The sequence below is a fragment of the Phalacrocorax aristotelis genome, chromosome 15 (assembly GCF_949628215.1).
Source record: "Phalacrocorax aristotelis chromosome 15, bGulAri2.1, whole genome shotgun sequence".
Lineage (NCBI taxonomy): Eukaryota > Metazoa > Chordata > Aves > Suliformes > Phalacrocoracidae > Phalacrocorax > Phalacrocorax aristotelis.
Genome location: NC_134290.1, coordinates 2,011,572 through 2,031,653, shown reverse-complemented (window position 1 = coordinate 2,031,653; position 20,082 = coordinate 2,011,572). Strand labels below are relative to the sequence as shown.

General features: G+C 47.9%; 1 protein-coding gene across 1 annotated transcript in view; it reads left to right on the top strand.

Moving 5' to 3' along the window:
* The window catches only part of BICDL1 (BICD family like cargo adaptor 1), a 51,892-nt gene that overhangs the window by 26,796 nt on the left and 5,014 nt on the right, over positions 1–20,082 (top strand). The window contains exons 3-9 of the mRNA XM_075110318.1: positions 4,378–4,494; positions 6,569–6,715; positions 7,717–7,896; positions 8,207–8,425; positions 9,597–9,740; positions 13,049–13,179; positions 16,786–16,906. Of these exons, the coding sequence (XP_074966419.1) occupies positions 4,378–4,494; positions 6,569–6,715; positions 7,717–7,896; positions 8,207–8,425; positions 9,597–9,740; positions 13,049–13,179; positions 16,786–16,906 (1,059 nt within the window). The remainder of the gene's footprint in view (positions 1–4,377; positions 4,495–6,568; positions 6,716–7,716; positions 7,897–8,206; positions 8,426–9,596; positions 9,741–13,048; positions 13,180–16,785; positions 16,907–20,082) is intronic.

Genomic DNA, 20,082 nt, shown 5'->3' with positions numbered 1-20,082 from the left:
CAGAGAAGAGCTGGGAATCCAGGAACCTGAAGCCAGGGGAGGCAGCGATTAGTGGTTTGAAGTGTTAATGGTACCACAGTGGGAACGGGGAGTCCCCTGAACAAAGCTATTAGCAAATTAATAAAAGGGATAACACGGTCTCCTGAGTGTTACAAATTTAGCACTAATTAGGACTTCTCTTTCTTAGCTATTTTAGGCAAGAAAATCTTTAATATCCTTTGTTAAATTTGAATCATCTTGTTTGTAGGAGTAAATCATATGGAAGCATTGGTTTCTTCACCCAGCTACAATCTATTAAACTTTTTCCATTCTTCTTTTCTTTCTGACATAACTTATAGCTGGATGTTTTGTACGGTTAGTTTTATTTAGCAAACCTTTCCCCAAAAGAGGGTTTTCTTTGTATGAGACCTACCTACAGGCCGTTCGTTTTCCACAGTCCATCCCAAACATTTCAAAGATCAAAGATCCCCTCTTCACAGGAGCATCAGTGCTCCAATTTATTTACATTTATTTATTTCTTGCTCATATATTCCAGATGTTAAACCTCTCAGAGTTATTGTAACCGGCAAGCCATATTTTTCTGCCAAATATCTACACAGTTTTGTGTATTTCAGCACTTCAGAATTAATCATGAGAGAAACTTAATCAGGTTTGCAACAAAAAAAAAAATCCCTAATTAGAGCAGAGGCCAAACTTTCTTCTTGCACTGCCCAAATCTCATCTAAACCTTGCCTGAAGTCCAGAAAACAACTCTCACAGTTGATTGAGTATATCTAATTGAGAATTGATGTCTATGCTTTTGCAGATATGGTTCAAACTCTGCCTGGTGGCTGTGTTGGCTAATTTGCCTATACCCGGGAAATTAATTCTTTCTTAACTACAGAGCAAAGCTATGATGTTGGACGATATATGTCTGCCTTTTTAGAAAGAATATTACTTCTCTGTAGCAAAATCAATGCATCGCTAAATGATTGACGTAACCACAAAAGGTTTTAGCTTTTAATGTTTAGGAAAACACTGATGGTGAAGAGACAGCCCTACAGTTTGCATAATGAGAGTAGAGACAGACTGGCTGAGGCAGAAGAAACTGGCTTCAATTCAACAAAAGCCATAGCTTATTTGAGAAATAAGGGGAAAATGTAGATAGAAGGTTACATCTTCTGATGACACTAAGTAAAAGAGCATGTTAGAAGGACTCAGTAGTGAGCTCATGGTTTAAAACACACATGTACACATGCACACGTGTACAGCAGTGTGGAGAGCCCAATGAAAATACGCCATAAAGCCTGACAAATACTTGACACTGTCAAGGTGGTTTTCCATAAAATAATGCAAATGGATGTTAAAATCTAGACTTTATAATCAATTAGAAAGGGTAGCTCAGCAGCAGTATTAAGAATCTATGAAACAAATGTAGCATGAAAAGGGGGTTTCCATGTCCAGAGCTCAGCTCAGAAGATTTTGACACATGCCTATGAAAAATCAAATCTCTGCAAAGGTAAGGCTAAAGGTATGGCCATTTCCCTATCTAGAAGGACTGGATGAAGACTTTTCTTCATTCCTCTGTGGAGGAAAACACATGATATATTAATTTCTGTTTACTTCTGTTAAATGGCTGGTCAGCACTGTGTGAGGCTAAAGAAAGTATTTTATTTTTAACTTTTCTCTGCTGCATGAGGTATGATGTGAATGGTGTGTGTTGAGGTGACACTGTAACATCCTGTCTGCTTTAGGGCCCTTAACGCTAACAGTAAGTGAATCCTTTCTTCCTTCCATGTGGGCTATGACTGCAGGAATAAGATGTGTGAGCATGTAAGCTGAGCAGCAAGTAGATAAATTCCAGATGATGATTTAAAGCTGATGAATACAAACCTTACAGTCCTGCAAGCAGTCCAGTACCGGAAAGGACCTTTGAGGTCAATTCATTTCCCTTCTGTCATAGGCAGCCCTCTGAAAGAAACTGCATGATGAAGTGATCCAGCTCCATCACAAAATTAATTTTTGCAACCATTTCTCCTACTGTAATGGTGCAGGAGAAGGAATCATACTGCAGCTCCTTGGAAATGTAGAAATCTTCCTATTCCCAGCCTTAATATACTCTTATCCAGTTTATGCACATCATTTTTTCTGCCAAAATTGTGCTTCTGCTTAAATAGCACTTCTCCCTTCTGTGTGCTTAGCCGTGATGTATTTATAGGGAGTACTCTTTCAGCATTCATTGCACGAGATAAAACAAGCCATCCTTTTTTAGTCTCCTTTCGTATAACAGACTCTCCACAATCTGGATCACCCTTGCAGCCCATCTCTTCACCTGCTCCAATATGAGCATGGGGACTAGAACTAGCAACAGCAGCTATATATTGTCTTACCCGGGATTTTTACAATGCCGTTAACACTCTCTCATTTCTCTACTGTTATACTGTACGTTTACACTGTCTGTACATAGACTTGTTCTAGCACATAGATTACATTATACAGTTAACCATTAAAAACTAGTGTGTCATCTCATCTGGTATCACTTGTGCTCCTTGGGAGTGTGGTCAGCATCTTGCAGGCAAAATCCTTCCATGCTTTTCATCTGGTGCTTTCTCATCCTTGATAGCTCCTGCAGAGTATTTCAGCATGAAGATGTTTCAGCAGTCTTTACAAAAGCAAGTGAATCATTCAAAAAAAGCACAATCCATCCATCTTCTTTAGTGTCACCAATTAATAGCTGCTCAGGATGCTTTGAAATCTATAGCTGCTTAAGGGAAGAAGAATAACCACCCCCTTCCTATAGTGCTGTGCTATCATTACATTTTGTGTACTCTGCCCATGCAAGGAAGCTTTGTTAAATAAATGAGGTGAGGGAAATATGCAAAGGCCTCTGATGTGAGGCTTTAAAGAAGGGAAAAAGACCAGCTACACTGATCCAGGATAAGAAGGGAACTAAAACCCAATTAGTAGACAATATTATTTCTTATTGTTGTTCCAGAAGCCAGTGGTCAGAGCCTGGATTTTGGTGGCCACACTTCTGTCTTCTGCTGCCCCTGCAATCAAGCAGCTTTGGGGGCAACCAAAGTTTTCTCCACTTGATGGAGCTGGAACAGCCTTTTACCTTGCTTCTGATTTTGATTATTTTGCTGCAGCCTGTGCAAAATAAGGGACCGTTTTAAAAGAGGGTGGTGTTGCCTTTGTGCACAGCTCAGGCTGGGTCATTCCTGAGGTCACAAGTTGTTAGAGCAAAGTCATTGCACCCTTTGGTGGAGCTGCTGCCTCGGGCTCCTTGTCAGCCAGAGCGCCCTGGGTCAAATCCTGCCCCACGTTTGCCAGACATAAGGATGCACTCCCAAACCTGCCCGCAGCTGCTGACCCCAATACAGGTTTTTGTCCTCCTGCCCCCAGTCCTCCCTCCTATCTCACCTCCCTGTCTAAGGCATTGTGGCCACTGATGGCATCTGCCGTTGGACATACAGCTCTGTCTGTGTCCCAAGCAGGACAGCAATGCCATCTCTTGAGGAGGATCAATTCAATTCCAGCTAATCTGCTGGAGGGGGAGGTCCATGCCTAAGTGAAATGGATCCCGTTGGAGGCTAATTAAATTGAAAAACATCCATTTGTGCTGTCTCATTAGGGATTTGTCATAAAAACCTTATGTTCTCTTATAAGCCTAAACAAGTGTGTTCACCACGTAAGAATCAGCCATAAAGCTGCCTGGAGAGTAGTTAACAAGTCTAAGCTGTCATTTATAGAGGCGGGCTGCAGCCTGCATCCTGCAGGTAGGAACGGCCTTTCCGCTGTCCTCAAACCACCCCGCATAAATGGGGCATCCTTCGAAATGGGAAAGAGGGCCAAGCCCAGCAATCCCGCGCCGACAGTCATGTGGAGCGGATGCTCCTCCGTCTGGCCCTGGCAGGATCCAGGCATCAGAGGCAAAGAACTCTTGTTATTTTAGAGCTGTGCTAAACATGTTCAGAGGTTTAGAAAATGTAAATTTAATAGCAGTGTTTCAGGGGATCTGTGGAGATTCTCTCCCCTCTGCCTTTGTTAGTGGCCTGGTCTCTTCCTCAACCCTGATCAGACTACTATTTTTGAGGAAAACTAAATTCCCTGTAGGCCGTGGGAGTTATGCTAGTTTGCAATGGAAGAAAGTTACGGGCTGTGTCCCTTTGGCTGCCCCAGGGGAAAATCGACATGGTCTAAATAGCTGCTCTCCTCAATGTCCATCTAGGATGAGCTTTTCTGTTTCTAGACTCTGCAGGCTTCAGAGTTTCTGCCAAAACCAGGGCTTGTGCGGAAGTCCCATTGGGGCAGATCCTCCCATGGGCAGGAGGAGATAACTGCTTTCTGTCCATGGGACAACCCCGCAGGGTAACGCCAGCTTGTGTCTCCTTGCAGGCATCGGAGGTGGAGCGGCAGCTCTCCCTGCAGGTCCACACCCTCCGTGAGGACTTTCGGGAGAAGAACTCCTCCAGCAGCCAACACATCGTGCGGCTGGAGAGCCTCCAGGCTGAGGTGAGTCACCTGCGCTTGGCCCCACTCCTTCAAAAGGTGGCCAATGGCTGTTTTAACTTGTATAATGAATGCCACTGAACTGCGTAATGAAAACTTGCTGCTTGGAGCAAACAAAGAGAAAGATGGTAGCTGTGGGCCAAAGGACTCCCCCAGTGAGGATTTTTGCAGCAACCCAGGGCTGGCTGGCGTGGCATGGACCAGCTTCCACCGCTGCCTCAGCCACAAGCGTGCCTGCAAAATCAACAGATGAGAAGGATGTTCCAGGAGCTAAACCATGGCTGTGCTCTTGCAGAGCTGCTGCCCGGTACAGATTAAACTCTGGGGCATGGTGGGAATGTCTGCAAGGGGTTTATTTTTCTGTTTCTCATGCTTGAAAAGAAAGGAGCAATCCTCTCCTGCCTCTGAGCCACGCACATGGGAAAGCAAGGAGTGCCTGCCTGTTTTGCCTCTGGTACATTAGCAGAAATAATATTACCTTCCTCCTTCTTCCCTTTCTTGATGGGGTCACTGGAGACCATGTAGGCAGGAACCAGAGGGGTAGAAGACGTCCAACTCTACCAGCCTACCGCTTTTTTTATTTGTAAGCTGTCTGGAAAAGCTTTTCCTTAAAATCTCTCAATTTCTTCTTTTCTCCCGCTCCCACCTGCTCCCTGTTGGTCCCTCGCCTTTTCTTCCCCTCCCCTTGGTGGGGAGCAGCAGGTCCTTGAAGTAAGTATAGAGGCTCAGAAAGGGTTTGCCCGCGCATGCGTTGCTGTCATCATGCATGCCTGTCACGGTGCATGCCTAACCTTGCCTCCTCACCTCCTTCCTGTCTCTTGCTTTCCAAATCCAAACTTTCCCCCTGTGCCTTTCCTATGGCCCAGGGCCCATGGCAGAGCTGTTTTTTCTGTTACACCATCATTCACAGAGAGTTCGTTACTGGTTTGGGTACCAAATATGAACTCTTGATACAATCTCTGTATCATACCTGTTATTTTTCTCACATCCCTTTTCGCCAGCCCACGCAAATCATGATGGTGGTGGGAAGAGATAGCTCAGAAACCATTACTCACCTGAGAGCAGCTGTCTAATACCTACAGCAGCCTTTACCCTGCAAAAATAGCAAATCCACACACTTTTCTAATATTCCTTCATGCAGCCAAATCTTTCCAGCATCCTGGAAAGCAACAAAGAGGCAAGGTCCCAAAGAGGCCAAGAAAGCAGTGGGAAGTTGCTGAATTTGTCTGTGGTCCATGAATTGAAAGGAAGCCATAGGGAATATTTAGGGTTATACTAGACTAGTAAATGGCATACCCAGTCCCCAGAGGTCCTGCGTGTACTAATCTGGGAAAAGGTTCCTATTTCTTGGTTAAACAAGAAGTGACCTTGGTTAGTGCTGATTCATCCTGTGCACTGTTCCCAGCTAACTGAATCACAGAGGTTTTGCTTGGCATGTTGTCCCTTTTCACCTGAAATCACTGCCCTTGACAATTAAAAGAAATGAGCCAATTTTAAAGGCAACCGATCACCGGGAGACTAAAAATAAGCATGGCACAGAAAGGAGTCTTCACACATAAAAAGACAGAAAAATCCCTGGTGAGGACCTGGCGAACATGCAGCAATTAAGAAAAGCTTGTGGGCAGTGCTGTGGCACAGCCCTGCAGGGAGCAGAATCCCGCAGGCTCACTCTGCGGTTTCCAGCGCACATACAGGTGAAAACACCGTGATGCTTAGTTGGGGATCAGCCAGGAAAAGTAACTAGTTTTGCCCAGTCTTGCAAATTTTAAGGTACAAGGGGTCAGCAGGGCTGCTCTTCACTTAATCTGCTTGGACATTTCTGCCTGCTCCCTGGCCTCCTGCCAATGGACACCCAGACCCTTTGGAGCTGCCCCTGCAGCCTAGGGAAGGAGGAGTTTCCTTTCAGAGCCTTCCTGAGCTTTAAACCACACACAGAGGTAGTTTCTCTCATACAGGTTCAGGATATGTATGTGCATACTTTTGCTTTCTGCTGTTTCATTTCTCTCTTGGGAATGTGATTTCCCTCCTTTCTGCTCCCTGGAATGTGCGGGGTCCCACACTGCCTTTTCCTCCGCAGATCAAAATGCTGACAGACAGAAAGCGAGAGCTGGAGCATCGCCTTAGTGCCATGATGGAGGAGAACGACCTGCTCCAGGGAACCGTGGAGGAGCTGCAGGACCGAGTCCTCATCCTGGAGAGACAAAGCCATGACAAGGACCTGCAGGTGAGGAGGCAGTGATGGGACAGGGAAGGGGGGGAAAATGGAGGAAAAGACATGATTTGGAGTAAAATTGACCAGGAAGATAATGAGGAACTGGGATACAAAACAATCGGAAGAATAAAAAGGCTCATGTAAGCATGGCAGCAAGCAAGGTCCTGGGTGTTCCCCATAAGGACAGATAACAGGAGCCACAATGGGGCATCTTGGCAGCAAAGAGCGGCTTGGGAGGGAGATCTGAGCAAGGGAGTGGGACAGGGTGCTGGGGAAATGAGGGAAATGTAAAAGGAAGCAGGGAATTCTGGCTGCAGTTCATTTTACTTTATTTTTTAATAATAGAATGGGCTCCAGAAGGAGCTTCTTTAGACCCTGCTGTCCCAGGCGGCAGTAACTGCCCTTGTAGCTCTCACTGCTCAGATAGCTTCCCAACAAGCCCCACGGTGTTCCCAGCCATGTGTCACCAAACATCGCTCCTCAGAGAGCAAGCCGGCACCTTTGCAGCTTCAGACAACTTAGTAGAGAGCAAGATTTTTTTCGTTTCTCTTCTGTGGGTTGACAACCATTGAATCCCTAGCTCTCCAAAACAGCCCTGAATATTTTTTCCCTTTTATTTAATACACATGTATGGATTTTTTAAAAGAGTTCTATATTACTTTTCTGTTTGGATTCACTTCCTGCTGTGTTGTTTTCAGCAAAGTTTTTTATCTAAGTCACAACTTCTTCACCATGTTCCTCATTTTAGTGCTGATTAACCTGCTATTTTTATCTTTCAGGATATTCTGGAGTCTAAACAGTCTCTAATGACATTTGGAGATTATTAAGCTCCAATAAATAGCAATACCAGCCAAGAGTACATTCCTCCTGGCTGGAAACCCTCTTTCGTGACACCCATTCGTCCCTCTCAGTTCCTTCACAAACCAAGAGATTCATCCAGTCCATATCACCTCCACTAATAGTTTTTTTTTTTCCTGCTTCCTTGACAAATTCATTGATTTTTTTCTTGCAAGCTGCACCAAAGCCAGCTGGAGCTCCAGGAGGTGCGGCTGTCCTACCGGCAGCTGCAGGGGAAGGTAGAAGAGCTCAGTGAGGAGAGAAGTCTCCAAAATTTCAACACAACGAGCACATCCCTGCTATCTGAGATAGAGCAGAGCATGGAGGCAGAGGAGTTGGAACAAGAACGAGAACAGGTATTTGCCCTCTGGCCCCTGGGAAAGCCCATGAACTTGTGTGACCAGCTCCAGAGGGAGAGAGAGTTTAATACATCTGATCTGGATTTGGAGCTGAACCAAGAGCCAGAAAATTGGGGTTGTGGTCTCAGCCCTGGTATCAACACCCTTTTGACCATATGAAAGTAAATCTCTGCATCCATTTCAAAGCCAACATAGCAATCTAGACAAATATTTGTGAGGTTTGGCCACCACGTGCCTCACTTCACCATGGAAGGAGGATCTCCATGGCCTTGAGCTCTCAGGCTAATGTCAGGCTCTCTTGTTCCAGCTGAGGCTGCAGCTCTGGGAAGCATATTGCCAAGTGCGATATCTCTGCTCCCATCTCAGAGGAAATGACAGCGCAGACTCAGCAGTCTCTACAGACTCATCCATGGACGAGTCCTCAGAAACCTCATCAGCCAAAGATGTCCCAGCTGGCAGCCTACGGGCAGCTCTCAGCGAGCTGAAAAGACTGATACAAAACGTGCTGGATGGGGCAGACTCCACGGTAAGTTGGTGGCACAGATAGACCTTGGCTTGTGTATGGCCCCTTGCCCAGGTGACTGAGCTTGCTGCAGGCTTCTGCTGGATCCTGAAGTCCTCAGTCTCTGAGAAAACCTCTGTGTCCCACAGAGATAGACTGCCACAGTGCACAGCCTGCATTATGTGTCTCAAATGGTCAGCCAAGAGCCAAGCCAGCACAGGGGGTTTCAGCCTGCAGTGCTCAGACCATCAGAAGTTTCAAGATGATGCAACCGTCACTGGTCTGGGAGTCATTCAGGAAAACTAATGAAAGTAGGCTTTCTTTGAGATTTGCAGTAAGTTAGAGTTTCAACATGCAAACACTGCAGATTGTCTTATACATCACAGTTCAGTTATCTCCCTTAGGATTTTTTAATCCTTGCTTTATTAGCAACAGTATCACAAAACCATCATAACCCCTATGTGGGTAGGTCCTGCCCCTGCAAATTGACACTGGGTACAAATGCCTTGGCAAGAGCTGCCACACTCAAATCCACAGCCAGGTGAAGGGTTTTGCTGGCACAAGGCAGTGTCTGTGGGTTATGGTCCCAGGGCTGCTGGAGAGGAGGGGGTGGCATGGAGGACCACTCCGCATCCGTGGGAGCACAGAATTTTGAAAAAACACCTCACTTTTTGCAATGGCTCGAATCAGGCCTATTTCCATCACCCACAAGCTGGTTGCATTGCCAGTATGACTTATTTGAGATGCCATGGTGAGGAAGACGGCGCAGACCCTGCAACTGCAGGCCTGCGTGGGAGTACTCGCCCTCCTCGTTTCAGTACTTGTGCAGCTGGTAAGAGCTGAGCAGAGTGGTGAAGCTGTATTTGTTAAATGAAAAAATAGAGTCTTGCAAAAGGTCTACAAACACAGAGGCCATAGCTATGTTACCAAGCGGTCAGTAGGTCTCCGTAAATGTGGTTTATGCTAAGGTGACAACATGTCTGCATGCTCTTTTTATCATATGTAGAAGCACTACCCTTGGCTGAGCATGTTTCTGCTGTGGAGGTATATGGGAACAAAATCGAAACACTACCAAAGTCACATTCACACTTTCTTTTTCCTTGTCTAGTACCCCCCATCCCAAACCAGTATCAAATTAATGCAGTTGCCTTTTTTAAAGTGAAATCTGAGCAAGAGATTTCTCTCCCACTGTCAGAGCTCTCGACGAAGTGATGACGACACCTTAGAGGAACAGATCAGGCGAACAAGCGAGGATTCACGAGCCCTGAGGGAATTAATGGAGGGAGAACGGGGCAAGCTGAGGCAGAGTTTGGAGGAGCTGCAGCGACTACACAGCCAGGTTAGCAATTCCCACTCTTTACGTGTGGTCTTGTAACTCCAGTGTTCATCCTCCAAGACATGCCTTCCATAGAATAGCTCAACATAATAAATAACCTAGGAGAATTTGGGCCAAAACCATAAGGGAGATTCTGTTAAGCTCAGTGCAGAGGCTTCATGCATTTACTATCAGAGTTTTTGACAAGATGTCTGGGGCCCATCCCAGACACCACCTCAAGCAGCCAAATTTCCTTTAAACCTTTCCCCCAACCTGCTTTTCAACCAACCTGTCACACTTAAGTTCTTCTCAGCAGAAGACCCCAAAGCACAAGGCTGCTTGATACGGGGTACTGGAAACCCCTAGATATCCAGTGTGACCTGTCTTGCTCGCACTAAGTCCTCATAAAGGGTGTACGCAACCACTGGATGGACAAACCAGCGCTGCTGTGCTGGGCATGGTGCAAAGTTTGGGCCCTTCCACAGCAGCATCACAAAACCCTCATAAATGCACACCTAGAGAATCTTAATCATGGCCAGCCTGGCACCAGGCAGCACTCCAGGGCCAACAGGGACTGGCTAAGACAATCTGAACAGCAGTAAATGATCCAACACCAAAACCAACACCACACCCAAAGCACATAATCACACTGCATCCCACTGAACGTGGCATCGGCTGTGGCTGAGGGCCTATGCCAACAGCCGCCAAAGGAAGCAGGCTTTCAAGGAGATGCTCTGCAATCCCTATCTCTATGGGACAAGCTTCCAAATGCTGGAAGGGATCTGGAGGCTGCAGCAGAAGTAGCCTCTAGCGCACCTGCTTGTGCAGTACCAACTGCATTTGAGCAGGGAATGGGATTAATGCCCTTGGTTGGTCTTGTCAGCAGTGCTATACTGCCCTTTTGCCATACCCCTTTGGAGAAGAGAAGAGAAAACGCATCCTTGTTCAGCAAGTCAGCACAACCTAAGGTCTGACAGCCTTGTGCAGGGCTATGGGAGCTCCCACCACGGGACCGAAGGAAAAAGAGTGAGAGCATCATTAATAACCCCAGCAGTGACAGCTGCATGTGTACAAGGATGGGAAGCAGGCTTGCTGGCAAAGCTACTGCCTCTGATCAGAGGCAGACTGTGATGAGGGCGCAGCCCTGGTACCTGTCCTTCCCCAAGAACTGCTCCTCTCAGTGATGTGACCAACTCAGAGACCAACAAGAGACACCTTCAAGGGTCCATACTTGTGCCCCTAGTGCAACATGAGCTCAGACACTCCTCTGGCTGTGCTGCCACGGTCCTGTGCTGACAGAGACCGTTAGAGGCTTATTCACAGATTTTGAGCAACCATCCATACACCAGCCTGCTTGTCTGGGTGCAGCACCTCCTTACCACTGCTCCTGGGCACATGAGACCTTGACAGGACACCAGGATCTACCAGCACTTGATTGCTTTTTGCTGTGGCTGGTCTCCCTGAACTCCCCAGCCAGGAAGGCCCAGGGAACCCACCCTGGATCGCAAGTCTGAACCACCGTCTCTGCTTTTAGGGGTCCCTGACTAGCAAAGCTCTGAATATTTAGGGAGTAACGGGAAGACTGCAGTTCTACTGTCTTCTCACACCTCTGTGTTATATGGTGAAAGATGAGGCATAACTACACATGCAGCAGACATTGCTATTAGAGAAGCATTGCAGCTTCACGCAGCAAGTACACGCATCCCGCAGCTTTGCCCATAACCCAGCCTCACACTTGCTAAAGGTTAATAATTATTCCCACCTCCCATAGAAGAGGCAACATTGACGTCAGTTCAGTACTAAAGAAAAATCAATGCACATAGAAATTTGGTCCACCCCGGGTAGCAGTGCATCGCTGCCTCCACAGCCCTCTGCACCCTCACTGGCATTGATACAATAAAAGGGGAACTCCTCCTAAACAGCTTTTGGGACCTGGTAGCACCATACACATTCACTGCTCCTGCCTGAGAGCAAGGTGAGCTGGTGGAGACAGGAATCACTCCTGCCCATGGAAAGTGGTTTCACACCTTCTGCCTGGTCCATTTCCTCCCTCTGTAGCATCTCATCCTTACCTGAAACACAGACAAAAAATGTTAAAAGCCCAAATCCCTGTCCCTGCTCACTCCAGGGGGTTGGGCTAGATGACCTCTAAAGGTTCCTTCCAAGCCAAACCGTTCTATGATTCTACGATTATATCCCCAAATGCAGTTTTTTGGGGCGTCTTGATCTGCTGTCCCCCGGGATTTCAGCGGTGCTCAGCACCTTTCACATAGCACCCACCACTGTTCTCCAGCACATCATTGCTCTGAGGTGCCTCCCATGCTGGTCTGCGGGAGGGCACAGCTCGGGCAGAGCTCCCCGATTCCCTGGCAGCCCCAGCACCGAGCCTCTGCGCACAGACAGGGCGCGTTTTCGCCCCCCTCCCCCCACACCCACACCCCGCCATCCCCACACCCCACCCCACCCCCCCGCAACCCAACATGCCATGCTAATGGCAGACCCTCCCATGCCACCGATGTGATGAGCCCTTTTTAACTGCCCTCTATTCAAAGATTTCTTTGAGGATTCAAGCACTACTGAGCTGCATTTAGAGAAAGAAGGTGGGTCAAATGCTGGAGGGGTTTCCAGTTGGTGGAGTAGCGTAACAGAGCATGTGTGTGCCCTAGACAAAGAAATTAAAGGTGTATGAAATATTACAAAGCTGTGCTAATGCAATCCTTACATGATTTCACACCCTATTAACTCACTCTGCACAGGACCAAAACAATAGATCATTTCTCAGACTATTTAAGACTCCACACATATTTTAAAGTCTAATTAAAATTGTAAGATGTGCCAGTAACACCTTCCATGGCGTGAAAGGGAATTTGCACATCCTTTGTCTTCAGCTTCATACTACTTCAGGAGACATAATGGCCTCTCCAAAAAATCTTTTTTGCTATTAAATGATGTTTACAATAATTTAACTCTGGAAAGACCAGAATACAACAGGCAGACTCAGAGGATGCACGCACAGGACAAACCGCTTGGAGAGGGGCAATATTTCAGCACTAATGCCATAGCGACAGCAAAGTTGCAGGCGGGCCCTGCCCCGCACAGCTTTCAGTGCTGTTGCTGCATGTTACTGAGGCTGTCCAGGTGACCCATCTTGCTCAAACCCCACATTTCAGGGGGGATTGCACCAGCGCTAAGAGCCCCTTCCCAACAGACACAGCTTCTCCTACAAGCAGGAGAGCTCAGCTGCCAGGTTGGCCCATGTGTCTTTTTCTTCCCCCACTCATGGTGAATATGTCTGAGCCACCCTGGGTTTCATGCCCTCCCTCTGCCCACAGGTCACGCTGCTGAGTGTGGAAATGACGACGCTGAAGGAGGAACGGGACCGGCTGCGAGGTACTGCCGAAGACAAGGAGACAAATGAACGGCTCCTGCAAGCCATCAGGGACCGAGATGAGGCCATTGCCAAGTAAGTGATGTGAACAGCCAAAGCCCAGCTGGGTTGGCAATTATGGAGTGCCTTGGCTGGAGATGCTGTCCCGGTGGGTTTCTCCTACCCTCCACGAATTTCAGTAGCTGTTACAAAAGTGATGGAGTGAATTTTGGCTTAGCTGGTGTTGGGAAATGCTGCCCAGAGCTTGGGAACAGGGCAGGAGACGCCGATTTCCAGAGCTGCCCCATGGCAGGATTGGGGGCATTTAGGAAGATGCTGTGAACCACGTTTTTGCCATCCCTATGGCTGGTCTGAGTCACAGCAAGGCAGAGAGAACTTCAGGGAACTAAATGGAAGCACTAGGTCTGCCCTATTTGTCATATTTTTCTTCTTTTGCTCTTCCAGACACACAATCCTGCTTTCCTGCCCATCCCCATTAAAGCCCTGCTTGGGCTTCTTCCCTAAACCATTTCTCTGATATTGCACTCTCCTTTCCTGTTCCAGGGTCTTTTTTGCATTGCCGGTTCTGTAATTCTCTATTTCTCCTTTCAGAATTCTCCCACTGTTTTGACTTCTTATTCTTCCCATCCTCCTGTGCAGTTTTGCTACCCCGTACCCCAAACCACCGCCTTCCCTGGCTCTGTGCTTGGGGTTGCCACACTTCCCTGAGCACCCTTTGGCCCAAGGAGAGGGGCAGGAATATTCATGCCCCTGTGCTCTAGATAGAAAGGATACATCTGATAATCTCTTCAATAAGCAGATTGGCCAGGACGTCACCAGTCCATCTTCTTATGGAAACACATAATACTCAAACCTTCAGCAAGAGGAGGAGCACGAGAGCATTGCACCTCTGAGGATGTGGGGAACTAAATCAGCATGCACAATCCCTTCGTCTTTTTCTTAAATGACCTGATCATCCATGCAGCTCTCACCCAGGTAGTCAGCTACCAAATTTCCATCGCTGTCCTCTGTAACACCTCCATCTGTTGGCAAAAGTCAGGAGCATCCCAGCTGCTCTGCTGGGTGCAGAGAGGTAGTTCTGACATTTCCAGTGCGTGTGGGTTGCTGGTTCTGCTGTGGCTATGGCAACACACTGCCACCGCAATAAATCCCCCAGTAATATCCAAGGAGCAACAAGGAGCTTCACAACAAAAGGCTATTTAAGGTGCTCAAACCCATAGCCGGGAGTGGAAGGGTACAGCTTCTCCATGGTGGTTAATGACCCCGCTGGGACAAAGCACTAATATTTACGGCTGACTGTCCTGCAGCGGCAGGAGCCCAGAGAAAGGGAGACATGACAAGTGTGCATGGGTGAGTGGTGGGTGATTAATGAGCAGAAAGTGGCTGCAAGTGAAAGCAGACAAGAGCATCTTGTTGCTAGAAATGAAAACATCCCTCCACAGACTGAGCAGGCTGCTCTCAGGCAGCGAGCCACCTGGGAGGCTCCTGATATCTTTCCCACCTCGCACCTCAAGGGTTAAGTCACTTTTGTTGAAGCCCTCCCCAAAAAAAAAAAGCCCTAACTCAGAACAGAAATAAAATCACTGCCTGAGGCAGACAGCTGGCATGGAAAATTTTTAGCTTGAAGCTGAAGTTTGGCAACACAGAAAGCAATAGGAAAATAGGCTCCTATAATAGGAGGTGTCAGGCAACTGCTACCTGGAATATAAACACAAATTCCCAAATTGCTCTTCTGCAGAGGAGCACAAGGGAGCTATTAGGAGGCAATGAATTAGCTACAGTTAATAAGATGCAATTATTTCTCCCAAAAATTTTTGCAAGGAAAGATGGTCCCCAGCAAGTCACATTACAGCTTCCCAAAGACACAGCAGTTAACCAGAAACCTAAGGTGTGTGCTCCCATCCTGGTGAGCAGCATTTCCCAGCTTGGGCAGCTTCGGAAATTGCTCTTTCCTAGAGGACAGTTCCTCTCCACTAGCCAGTAGCAGCTGGAACATCTCAGCCACTGAGCACTCAGGCCCTTTGGGCAACCTTGGCCATGGTATCACGTGCCCGGCGGCCACCAAATGCCTCAAAAGAAACACAGCAGCGGTGTTGCCAAGCGCCGGCACAACCCCACTGAAGTTGGGAAATTTCCTTAGAGCATAACATTTAATTCAAACAACTTTAACAATTTGTCATTCTTAAAAGCATATGTTCTGATAAACATTCTTCCTTCCTTTAGTCCAAGTCCCAGCTAAAAGCAGAGTTGTACTCTGTAATGGGTTTTGTTTGTTTTATATTGCAACTTACCGACCAAGTGTTCAGACGTGGATCGTTTGGGTTTTAGCACATAACTTTTCCTTTCCCATAAATTAGTAAACAGAAGAAAAGGAAAAAATATTTAAACGTAGATTCTACCTTGTTTAGATCTCCATTCTTAATGGTAGATCCTGCGTGTGTCCAGGCACACTTCCATACACATCAGTGACATAGTGGGATTGAGTGCACCCACGGCCAGTTTGCAGGTGACACCAAGTTGAGCGGTACAGCTGACACACCAGAAGGACGGGATGTCATCCAGAGAGACCTGGACAAGCTGGAGAGGTGGGCTTGTGAGAACCTCATGAGGTTCAACAAGGCCAAGCGCAAGGTCCTACACCTGGGTTGGGGCAACTCCCAGTATCAATACAGGCTGGGGGATGGGGGGATGGAGAGCAGCCCTGTGGAGAAGGACTTGGGGGTGCTGGGGGGTGAAAAGCTGGACATGAGCCAACAATGTGCGCTCACAACCCAGAAGACAAACCATCCCCTGGGCTGCATCCCCCGCAGCGTGGGCAGCAGGGCGAGGGAGGGGGTCCTGCCCCTCTGCCCCGCTCTGTGAGACCCCCCTGCAGCGCCGCCTCCAGCTCGGGGCTCCTCGGCACAAGAAGGACACGGAGCTGCTGGAGCGGGGCCAGAGGGGGCACAGAAATGCTCCGAGGGCTGGAGCCCCTCTGCTGCGAGGCCGGGCTGGGAGAGCTGGGGTTGTTCAGCCTGGGGAAGAGAAGGCTGCGGGGAGACCTTATTGCGGCCTCCCAGTGCTTAAAGGGGGGCTGTAGGAAGGGTGGGGGTGACCTCTTTAGCAAGGCCTGCTGTGACAGGTCAAGGGGTGATGGTTTTAAACTAAAGGAGGGTAGATTTAGACTGGATATAAGGAAAACATTTTTTTACTATGAGGGTGGTGAAACACTGGAACAGGTTGGCCAGAGAGGTTGCGGAGGCCCCATGCCTAGAAACATTCAAGGCCAGATTGGAAGGAGCCCTGAGCAACCTGATCTAGCTGAAGATGTCCCTGCTCACTGCAGGGGCTTGGACTAGATGACCTCTAAAGGTCCCTTCCAACCCAAACCATGCTATGATTCTATATTATCCTACACAGCAGTGTATCGGAATATCTTCATATTCATCTTCATATGCATTCTTCATAGTGTGCTTACCAGAAATCTGCTGGTTTTATAGTAATGATGTTCTGGCCCACTCTTCAGATGAATAGATTGTCCAGAATATGATGGAGATGGAGCTTAGGATTTGGGGATTTGCCAGTGAAAGAAATTGTTGACTTCTCCTCGAGGATATGTTTAACACTTCTTTTAAACAAAAAAAAAAAAAGAAAAAAAAAGAAAAAAAAAATCACATGCCCCAGTTTCTCACTCTCCCCCAGGAAGAACGCGGTGGAGGTGGAGCTGGCCAAGTGCAAGATCGACATGATGTCCCTCAACAGCCAGCTGCTGGACGCCATCCAGCAGAAGGTGAACCTCTCGCAGCAGCTGGAGGCCTGGCAGGTGAGCAGCCCCCGGTCACCGCAGGGCAGGGTCTGGGTGGCACGCAGCCCAGGAAGCACCTTTGGGTAACTTTTCCCCCCCCTCCCTATGGGTTTGCTGCATTCTCAGCTGCAGCGGCCATAGATAGGAACTTTTGCTTTTGGCTTTGCAGGAGCCAGTGATGCAGTGGTGCTCAGGGGGGTGAAACAGCCCTCCTCTGCTCCAAAGCCTCTCAGATGTGAGCTGTTAATTAATCATACAGGAATACCCATTTAAAATGGAGAAAAAGTATATCTCATGGCTGCTCGCAGTGTGGATAACATACACTTTGCAGAATAACGTGCTGTGGCCCAGGGAGGGAAGGTGTCCGTGCAGGAGACGGAGATGTCCCTGGGCAGGCGCAGCCTTGGGGACGTGTGGACACCGCACGTCCTTGCATTCCCATAATGGAGCAGAAAGGTGGGAGAGATTGTGGCGATTGTTTCACAGTTTGGCTGCACTGTTTTCATCAATTCAGAAGATCCGGCAAGATGGAGAAGCTAAAATCTCACCCTCCATCAAGGTAAAAAAAAAAAAAAACAAACCCACGGCAGTTCAGCAGCTGCCCTGGAGATGCTCTGTGTGGAGTCAGTGGGGAAAACCCATGTAAAGGCAGAGAGCCCCTGAGAGCAGACAAAGCTGTCTCCTCCTGGAAACTAGCATTGAGGGAGGGCTACTTTAATAGGAAACAAGGAGATACAAGAGGAAAGGTCTGGGCCATTTATAGTAATTTGTTGCAGACCATGCAAGACTCTGACTCTACTAACAACCAGCCTGACCGGTAGAAACCTCTCCCATAAAACCTCGCTCCTGTTTCAACTCCACTGTGTTTTCGTTTCTCTTTTTTTTTTTTTTTTCTTTTCTTTTCTTTCTCCTGCTTACAGTTTGCTTCCTCAGGGCTTTTTACTATCTGGCTCCTTTGGTTTCTGATCTAGTGGCCTTTCTCAGTTCCTGTACCAACAGCTTTAGTCGTACACCCCTCCTGCCTTTGAGGTGAGCTCCCCACACTCTCGCCAAGCACCCGCCATCCCGTCACGTGCTCCATTCACTGCCACTGTCACCCACATCCGTCCCTGTCCTCACCATCATCTGGCAAGAGGGGCCAGTGGGGGATCTCCATCACCCACCGATACTCTGCACGCACACCATCCCCCACACCCAGCATCAGGCCAGGGCACAAGGGGTAGCATCCTGCACCTCATGGTGAGGTCTTACCCTGCCGTGCTTTAACCCCAGTCAGCAGCCAAGCACCACACAGCAAAACAGTTTCCAAGCACCTAATGTCCCCAGAATAGAAGCTCAAACACAGAGGCACAAAACAAGTCAGGTGTTTTTACAGTCCCCAAAATACTGGGGCCTACTTTGCAAAGGTTAAGGCTTCTGATAAAATGGGATGAGAATCTTTGCTTTAGCTGAGCATAAATGGAGGCTTTAATTTGATAAAATTTTGCTCTTGCAGACTTCTAGTCTGCACCTCACCAAGGACCATCAACAAGATTACAGTTTTCTGTACGCACGTAATCATACAGGCTATAAAATATGCCACAAGCAAAATCCTGCACATCTGAGCCTAGCACAGCAATAGCACAGGAGTGGATGCACACCTCACCCCCACGCCCAGTCTGACCCCCGCTGGTATTCATCATTATCTGACTGGGGGCAGGAGGGGCGTTACGGGGAGTAGGGAAGGAATATGGAGCAAACTTGGAAGCAACGAGGGCTGCTTCTCTGAAATGAGAGCTCAGTGGCTTCAGTGCAATAGCGACAGGGGCACCATTAGGTTAGACAATGCTGCAATGTCAGTAGAGATCTGCAGCCTGCGTGGCCGCAGCCACCAGCCCCCAAGGCCACCTTGGGCATCTCCAACCCTTATCTCATGCAAGGGAGCCCAGATCCAGCTCATGAAGAGGACACATGCCATTTGCACCTCCTTCAGCCTCACCCATTCTGCAAAGAGCGGAAACTCCTGCCTGGAACGCCCAGAGCACACTGGTACCATGTTATCCAGTCTTATGGGACCTCTTCATCAGAGGGGTCTCATACCACTAGTGTTCATCCTCCCTCCTCATCGCCGGACACTCCTGTGCCCTTGCGCAGTGCCAAGGCAGGGACTGCGGCTCTGCTCCAGCCTTGCTGCGTACATCTACCCCGAATCTCCACAGCCAAGTGCTGTGCTCTCTGATTCACACTCCAGACTGACAGGGACCCAAATGCAGTACACTCTCAATAGTGCATACTGTATTTTTATATATATATAATTTTTTTGGTATATATATAAAAATATATATTAAAATCATACTCATTCCTTGTTATGTGGTTAACCAAGGACACAGATCTGCCATACTGGAGCCTGGGTGCCTACCTCTTTCGCTAGAAGAGGTGCCTTCAGAATCTAAGCACTGTATCTTTTCATGTGGCAGCTTCACCTCTGGAAACCTGTTTCACCTTAATGTTGATGTTTACCTTAACCTCTAACTCCCCCTCTGCCTTTCCCCTTTCCAGACCTGCTCTAAAAAGATCCAAAGCTTCCCTAGTCCACGTAGCTCTGCATCCCCTTGCTTCTCCAGGGAAAGTCTCCATACTAAAATCAGGTCCAGGCCATGTCTATCAATCCTTTTCCCTGCAAAAAATGCTGCAACAGGAGATTAGCCATCGTTCAAGTTTCCAGTCCAAGTTGGCTGGTTTTATTCCACACTGAGCTACAGAACAGCTGGGGCACCCACGGGGTAATGGCAGCACCTTCCCTTCCGTCTCAGTGCTGCCCTGATGGGCTGCCCTGCACAAGGTGGTGAAGGAACAGCACTTCCACCACTACAGCCCATCCAGAGTATCCTCGTTCTTACCAGGTAGCACCCTCAGTCCTAATCAGGGACCAAACCGCTAGAGAAGGGTTGATTTCTCCTGTGGGGCTAGTTTGTGTACACACGTTTTCACTAAGCTACAGTTCAAATATGCAATTATAGCAGAAATAATGGATCTAAAGGTTTAAAATTTGTAGAATTGATAGCCAGGTTTTCAAGGAACACATTAGCATGTCATTAGCAGCAACAGAACTGACTAATTATTTTGTGTAGAGCAATTTCCCTGTGCTGCAAACACGGATTAAATCAGAGTGTTTCTGGTATATCTAAAAAACCACAGTGCGGTTGTGCACGCCA